Raw genomic sequence first — 8,198 nt, 5'->3', positions numbered from 1 at the left:
ATATATATATATATATATATATATATACGACGGGCTTCTTTCAGTTTCCATCTACCAAATTCACTCACAAAGGTTTGGTCGGTCCGAGACACTTGCCCAAAGAGCCATGCAGTGGGGCTCGATCCGGAACCATGTGGTTGGGAAGCGAGCCTCTTACCACACACCCATTCTTAATAGTATACCAATAGTATATCTTTTCTTTTGTCGTTTACTTCTTTCAGTCATTGGGCTACGGCCATGGTAGAGCAGCACCACCTCGAAGGGTTTTTAGACAAATAAATCGACTCCAGTAGTCATTTTTAAAGTCAGATATTTGCATTATCGTTTCTTTCGCCGAAACGTTTAGTTACAGGGACGTAACAAACCGACACCGGTTATCAAGCGGTGAGAAGGGGACAAACATAAACATACATACACAACTACTCACGCACATATACATGTATACTTTCACACAGACTCCGTCTACCAAATTCTTTAAAAAGGCATTGGTCGGTCCGGGAAGATACTTGGCGATGTGCTGTGCTGTGGGACTGAACCCAAATCTACGATGTTGCAAAGTAGCTTCTTAACCACACAGCTTTGCCTGCGCCTATTAACATCTCTCTGTTTCTCTCTCTCTATTTTTCTAGCTGGTACTCATTTTATCGACCCCCAAAAAGAGGAAAGAGAAAATCGACCACAGCGTCATTCGAACTCAAAGCGTAAAGACAGAGGAAATGCTGCTATCGGTTTTGCCAGCATGCTAACGATCCTTCCACTGCCGCCGTTACATTACACACACACACACACACACACACACACACACACTAAAGAAAGAAATACAATTATTGGCTTCAAATTTTGACACAAGGCCAGCAATTTCGGGAAGTGGGGGTAAATCGATTACATCAACATCTTATCAAACCCGAAAGGATGACAGGCAAAATTGACCTCAGCAGAATTTGAACTCAAAACGAAAAGTCGGAAGAAATGCTGCTAAGCATTTTCTTCCGGCGTGCTAACGATTCTTCTATTAAACCGCTGTTGTTGCCAAGGCCCAGATCAGCCCTTCCTCGTCAAGGAACTAAACGTTCTACCTGTGACAAAACAGTTTTTGAGATACATCTTACCTAGAACTAAACTTTTCTTCTGTGACTAGCTGCTATTTCTAACAGTTCAAACGCAGTGCAATATCCCAATAACGCAACAAGGTGTGACTTGCCGCTATTTCTAACAGTTTAAACGCCGTGCAGTATCCCTCCCGTAGGTGGTTATGCCTCATTTGACTGATGCACAATTAGGAAAGTAATAAAATAAAGTTTACGACAACGAATGCTTTTTAATGTTTTAAATTTTTTTTTTACTCACGCTGTAACAATGATCGCACGCTGAATTACAAGGCCTATACATGATTACGCCATCTGCTAAAAACAACAGCCAAGTCTCTCTCTCAAATCATATTCTACTTTCTTTCCTTTATTTCTTGATGAGATAAAGTAGTACTTGATACTCAGTATGGAAAGGAAATACAGCATGGTCAACGAAAGAAAACAAATTTATAGTATTTACTCGGAAAATAAAATCCGTATCTTTTACACATTTTATTGTTATTGTTGCTGCGGTTGTTTAACTCTAGCTTAGCCCTTCAAAGATATTCTGGATGTGATTATCCTGTCCTTTCAAACATAACTGATTTCGAAAATGCCGTCCCCACTTTTTATTATTATATTTTTTATATAAGTGGGTTGTGAATTGAACATGTTTTGGCTGCTAATTCTAGCAAACAGAGTGGCTATGTAGTGACTCCTCTATTTCTTCGTCACTCATGTAATTATTATTACCATAGGAAGGTGGCGAGCTGGCAACATCGTTATGACGCCGGACAAAATGTTTAGCAGCATTTTGTTCGTCTTTATATTCTGAATTCGAATTCCCCTGAGGTCGGTTTTGCCTTTCATCCTTTTGGGGTCGATAAAATAAGTGCCAGTTGGTCACTGGCGTCGATGTCCCTTCCCCAAAATTTCAGGCCTTGTACCCACGGTAGAAAGAATTATTGCTAAAGGAGGAGGCTCAGCAGACTATTGAAAAAAAAAATAATAAAAGGAAACCAATATGAAGACTGACTTTAGTGCATTTAAGTTTTGCTATTCTCCGTTGTGAGTTTAAATCATGTATTGAACAACTTTATCATTTTATTCCGTCAGAATCGGTAAAAATAAACGATAGACTATATTCCTTTCCTGTTCATGCATGACGTCTCATTTAGTATTTAAAGTCATTATGCACATCATTGAACTTTGACCTTTCCTGTTTTGTCGCTGCTCTACCGCTATTTTAGAGATTCATGCATATTAAAACAATATTACAACAAAAACTAGGGCTACAACTACCAAGGATTTTTCTGCTTGTTGTTTTTGTTTTCTTTACCTCGATGCATGTTACACGGAAATCACAGTTAATTGATAACGCTATTAATTTAATTACGTTCACTCCAGCGCAGTTATACCTCAAATCAAAAATACGAAAAATTCTCAATGATCGATAGTATTTGAACGCATAACAATGAAGACAATAAATCTCATTAGTAAAATTATTTTACTCCTTTGTTCGGTCTTTACCGTTTCTGTCACTGAATATAACATATTTTTTTTATTAACCCTTTGCCTGTCCACAGCCTTTTCAAAAGTTTTTACTTAAACGCACGTACTCGTTTTCAGACTTTTAGTCATCCCTTGTTTTCATACGTTTTGAGGAATAAAAAGGTTTTTCTTTCATAAGTCCTAAATTATCCTGATGGTTCAAAATAATTGGGCATGTGTATCATATATGATGCATGGACGACAGGGAAATGTATCCTGTATACCCTGTGTATCACATGTGATACGGAATAGGGAAAGGTCCATTTGGACCATTATACACAAGAAATCAAAAATCAACAGGGCCTTGTTGGGACTTTGTTTTATTTACGTAGTTTTCCCTAAAAGTTATTCTCGGTAAGCTGAAGCTGTGAAAGTATGTATTAGTATTTGAAAGGATTCGATCTCGGTATTATAAGCTACTTAATTACACGTCATTTGACATTTAAGTTTCGGTGCTTGGCTCCTGAGACGTTTTCTCTCCCCACTACGCTTTCTCCCTCTCTCTCTCATACATACACACACACACACACACACACACACACACACACATATATATATATATATATACCTATGTATCTGCATTTACCTACCCAGCCATAAGGTATCAGAGACGGTAGGGTCTAGCACTCTGTATATGCATGCGACCTGCTAAACCAGTGTTTCTTAACCATTTTTCTGTATTCCCCTCCTCCTTTAATATTTCACCAACCCGACCCCACAACATATAATAATGTAAGAATCTTGAAACAACATAGTTTAGTGCATAACATTAACAGCCTTAACATTAGTATCCTTAACATTAGTATCCCCATTAAGAAATTTACTTGTTTTGAGGTCCTGCTTCTGATGTAGATATATAATTGCTAACTTGTATGAAATTGCCTATAGTAAGGAAGAAACGTTTTACCGACATTCTGACAGTAATCTCCTTGTGACCAATATATGTTGTCTAGGTCCTTAGGAATTGAATAAATTAGTCGATCGCAGAAATCTGCATTTTAATACACACACACACACACACAAACAGAGTCACACGTATTTACATGCATAATGATGTGAAAAAGATATTAAAGCAGAAAAAAACAAAACGACGTAAGAAAATTATTAGAAATTCAGCTACTTACTTGCATGTTTTTCGTTCCATCATCACCATAATGTAACAGGTACCCCCATTAAGACAAAACAATCGCTCTTTACTGGAGCATGGCACCAAATTGGAGAAAGACATATCAGCTCCGCTGCCATAAGCAGCTTGGTTCCCTTGGAAGGAGTCCGGAGTATTAGTTTGTTCGACTGTTTTCGCCAGATCGTCTGACGATAAATCGCTGTCATAGTTTGAAGGTATTATAGCAACTGATTCATCTATAAAATCTGTATTTTCTTGTAGTTTCTCCCACTGTTCGTAGTAATAGTCCAAAAAGCTTCGTTTGTGACGGATTTTCGCCATCCCGTCTGTACTGTCCTCATTTTTCCGATCAAAGCCATTATTACTGGAATCCCGGCCGTTTAAATTGTCATTTACTGAAGATTTGGCTTCTTGTTGCCCGCCACTTATCTGTGTCTGATGTTGTGAAGGTGGCGTTGATGGTGACGGCGGTCGTCTCTGTTTCTGTGATTGTTGTGTTTGTTGTTGCTGTTGTTGTTGTTGTGGATGGTTTTGTGTTTGTGTGTGGTTGTCTTGCAGATTCCCATTAGGGTCCGTAACCGAGGATATTGGGTCACGGTTTGTCACTAATTCAGATAATGAAGGGAAAGTAGATGGAGGAGAAGAACTAGAAGAGAACGAGGGGGAGAAAGTTGTAGGTGATGTCAGTTTGTCATTTGCCGCTGGTACGGAACTTGAAACCGTGACAGCGTCAAGTGTATTTGTGGGGTTCATGATATGTTTGCGATCAAGGAGCTTACCTTGTGTTCGGGCACCACTGATAGTGTTATGGTTACTGTTGTTTTTGTTGTTGCTATTGTCGTCATGGTTATTCTTTATGTTGTTAGGGTGTTGTTGCTTGGATGGAAGGAAGATAGTGTCATTGTTATTGTTAACAAAGTTGTTTGTGGTACTGTTTCTCTGTTTACTACTAATATTACTACTACTACTACTACTACTACTACTACTACTACTACTACTACTACTACTACTACTATTAATATAATTAAAGCTTTTCATACTCTTATTATAGTGCCTGAAATAAATGTAAAATTTATCCCTAACTTTATTTAAATTCGTTTTCTTACTTGGAAGACTTTTTAGGGCATTATTTACATCGTCGACATTTATTGTCAGATGCTGATCGGGCAAGACCTTTATTTTACGCCCTTCTTTCGAAGGTAGAACAAACGGCGACGTTGTTGACAGTACCGACGACGTCGTCGTGGCTGTCGGCACATTTTCAGGTGTCGACTTTGCCGATGATCGCGACGGTGGTAACGCGGGCAACGACGGGGCCTGCGTTGAGTGCGATGTCATACGTGCAATGAAAGTGTGTGTGGGAGAGGTAGGGTGTAGATCAAAGTGTTTTGTCCGATGCATCTGTGAGGAAGAAGAAGAAGAAGAAGAAGAAGAAGAAGAAGAAGAAGAAGAAGAAGAAGAAGAAGAAGAAGAAGAAGAAGAAGAAGAAGAAGAAGAAGAAGAAGAAGAAGAATTGAGAGGAGAAGGAAGAGAAAAGGAAACATTATTTTGAACAACAGATACTGAATTGTTGATCAGCGAATCAACGTTGTCAAAGGGCCTGGGTAATCCAGCAAAGGACTTTAAGTTTGACATAGTTTCACTTGTCAATTGTCTTTTAGAACTGACCTGTAGAATATCAATCAGGTGTTTTCTTCCGCTCTGCTTAATCCGTGCTAAATCCATCGGTGAGGAGATGTTTTTCTCCACAGTAGCAGTCGATAGTTTTTCATGAATATCGTAGTCACCGCGGTCAGAGATAGCGTTCCGATTGCTTTCTTTGTCCCGATTAACGGTGTCCGTGTCGGCAGAAAAATTCTTTGAAATATTTTTAGAACTGTGTAATTTTACTTGTAAAACAGTCGTGTCTCTGCCTTTCATAGAGTTTTGTGTCATTTGTATGTCACTTTTCTTTAACGGAGTGTGTGTTTCCGCTGTGCCAGTTACAGATAAGTCGCGGTTAGTAATGTCAGTAATAATCCGTAATGGTTTGTCTTTACCTGCGACATGATCCGCCTTCAACGTTGGCACTGAAAGTAAGTGTCCAGAAACAAATGTTTCCTTTGAAATGGCAGGACGCGTGTTCGTGTAGGTATCCATTTCTGGAAGTGATTTGTTGTTTTTGTTAAAAGTGTTGTTTTTGTTATTGTTGTTGTCATGTAGACGTTTGTGTGTGTGGTTGTGAGGCTTCAATGTTTTGTTTAATTTTACAGTATCACGGTTATAACCGGTAAACACAGCATCGCGATGCTGCCGTGTTTCGGTCTCAGTCTTGTCTTTTAATGATATATCTGTTTCGTTCCCACCAATATTTCCCCTTTTGTCCTCAAAGTCCCAATTGTTTTTTGCATGCTTTTCACTTTTCTCAACCCTAAACAATTCCTTTAACGGATTCACTTTTACATTTAATGAGGAGAATATAGACGACAAATTCGATGACGATAACAATAATGTTGATAAGTAATTTTTCGTGCGTGATGGTAGTGGTATGGAAGATGACAATGATGATGATGAGGATGAGGAAGATGAGGAGGATGACGGCAACAATGATGATGACGATGTTGATGTTGATGATATAAGTGATGGATGTGATGATGTAATTAATGTTTTCGTTGATTGTGCTATTGATGTTAGTGGAGAAGTTGATAATCGATCAAACGATAATGATGGATGTGACGGCGATGATGATGATGATGATGATGATGATGATGATGATGATGATGATGATGATAGCGATAGCGGTGGTGGTGTAGGTGTTGGTGTCAGTGACGGTGAAGGTGAAGGTGAAGGCGAGGATGTGTTTGTCAACGCGTGCATAGTAACGTCTGTTTTGTTAGTGTGGGTAATGTTACCAACTATATTATTAATATACAAAGATGATAAAAGTGACCGAGTGTTGTTTACCGCACGAACATGCTCGGAGCTTGTTAGATTGGAAAGTGAAGAGGAATTTGTTAACCCGTTATAATCCGAATATCCATTGTGTATCTGTTGGTCCCGTTGTTTAGTAGGGATCCCTTGGGACCAGCGGTAGAATTGATTAAGATAAGCCAACGAGCTATTCCGCCCTCGTTGTTGTTTGTAGAGATTTCCATACTTTTGCTGTGCTTGCTGCGTCGAATTCAAACCATGCAGCTGTAGATTTTGTTGCCGGTGTTGTTGTTGTTGATGTCGCAGCTGTTGCTGCTTCTGGTGTTGGTGATAATGCTGGTTTTGATGTTGCTGTTGTTGTTTTTGTAATCGCCGAAGTGTTCGTCTTTCTTCTTTTTGAAGTAGAATCAGAAGTTGTGGTTGGTGTTGTTGTTGTGTTTGTGGTTTCTGCTTTTGTTCATGTTGATGATGTTTTTCTTCTTTTTTATCTTCTCGTATCCGCCAGCGTTGCTGATTTTCTGATTTTTTCTGTCTTTGTTGGTTTTGTTGTTGTTGTTGTTGTTGTTGTTGTTGCTGCTGTCGTTGTTGTTGTTGTTGTTGTTGTTTCTGCCGCTGCTGGTTCTGGTGATAGTAGTTGCGCTGTGACCCATTGTCTATAATAATTCGATTCGTTTCATTGTTATTTATGTCGTTGTTGTTGTTGTTGGTGGTGGTGGTGGTGTTGGTGGTGGTGACGGTAGCGATAATGCTAACGTTTTCAGATGCCACCGAAAACTTGTCCAAGTGAATCGAAGCAGATACGGCTGAATTATTGAAGCCTGGCACCAAACTCGGCTGCTTACTGGATAACAGCTGCATGGTGGCCAACGCTGGTGGCGTATGAGACAATACTCGAGAAGAGAGTGACCGTGATGACGGCGACACCGATAACAAGGATGGTGACGAAGAAAAGGAGGAAGATAACGGCGGTGATGTTGATGACGGTGGGAAAGCCGGTAATTGAAAATGTTGGTAAGGGGATGACGCTGGTAAATTAAACGATGTTGATGGTACCGTTGTTACTGCTGCTGCTCCTGCTGCTGCTGCTGATGATGATGGCGACGGAGGTGATGCTGCCGATGATAATGGTGATGATGAAGATGACATGGACGGTAGCGACGACGGCGGCGACGACGTTGACAACAGCGGCGACAAGGATGCTGGCGACGACGGCGACGGTGACGATGGTATTGTAGGTGATGTAGAGACATTCCAGATCAAGAATAGCATGAACAAGAGCGATTGAACAAGACAGAAACATGAGGTAAAAACATATGCAGGCCTGGTAGTAGCCATATTGAATGCAAGAACATTTTGTCTTAGCGTTCCGAGGTGTAGTCTTCCGAGGCGACGGGAGAAGGCATCGAAAGAGAAATCGCTAGTGGCTAATATGCATCTGACGGACTAACTGACTGACTGACTAACTAACAGACAGACAGACGAAGAAACGGGCGGGCGGCGGCGGCGGCGGCGGCGGCGGGCGTACAGGGAGGGAGCTAAGCAAG

The 8,198-nt window shown here is 40.3% G+C and overlaps 1 protein-coding gene across 1 annotated transcript in view; it reads right to left on the bottom strand.

Annotated features, from left to right (window-relative positions):
- Positions 1 to 8,082, bottom strand: part of LOC106881830 (putative uncharacterized protein DDB_G0277255) — a 138,563-nt gene extending 130,481 nt beyond the window's left edge. Inside the window, exon 1 of the mRNA XM_014932344.2 lies at positions 3,743 to 8,082. Coding sequence (XP_014787830.2) covers positions 3,743 to 7,989 — 4,247 coding nt within the window. The 5' untranslated portion in view covers positions 7,990 to 8,082. The remainder of the gene's footprint in view (positions 1 to 3,742) is intronic.
- Between the last annotated feature and the right edge of the window lie 116 nt (positions 8,083 to 8,198).

Source organism: Octopus bimaculoides, chromosome 4 (assembly GCF_001194135.2).
Source record: "Octopus bimaculoides isolate UCB-OBI-ISO-001 chromosome 4, ASM119413v2, whole genome shotgun sequence".
Taxonomy (NCBI): domain Eukaryota; kingdom Metazoa; phylum Mollusca; class Cephalopoda; order Octopoda; family Octopodidae; genus Octopus; species Octopus bimaculoides.
The sequence above is the reverse complement of the archived record's forward strand: the minus strand, read 5'-3'. Positions and strand labels throughout refer to the sequence as shown.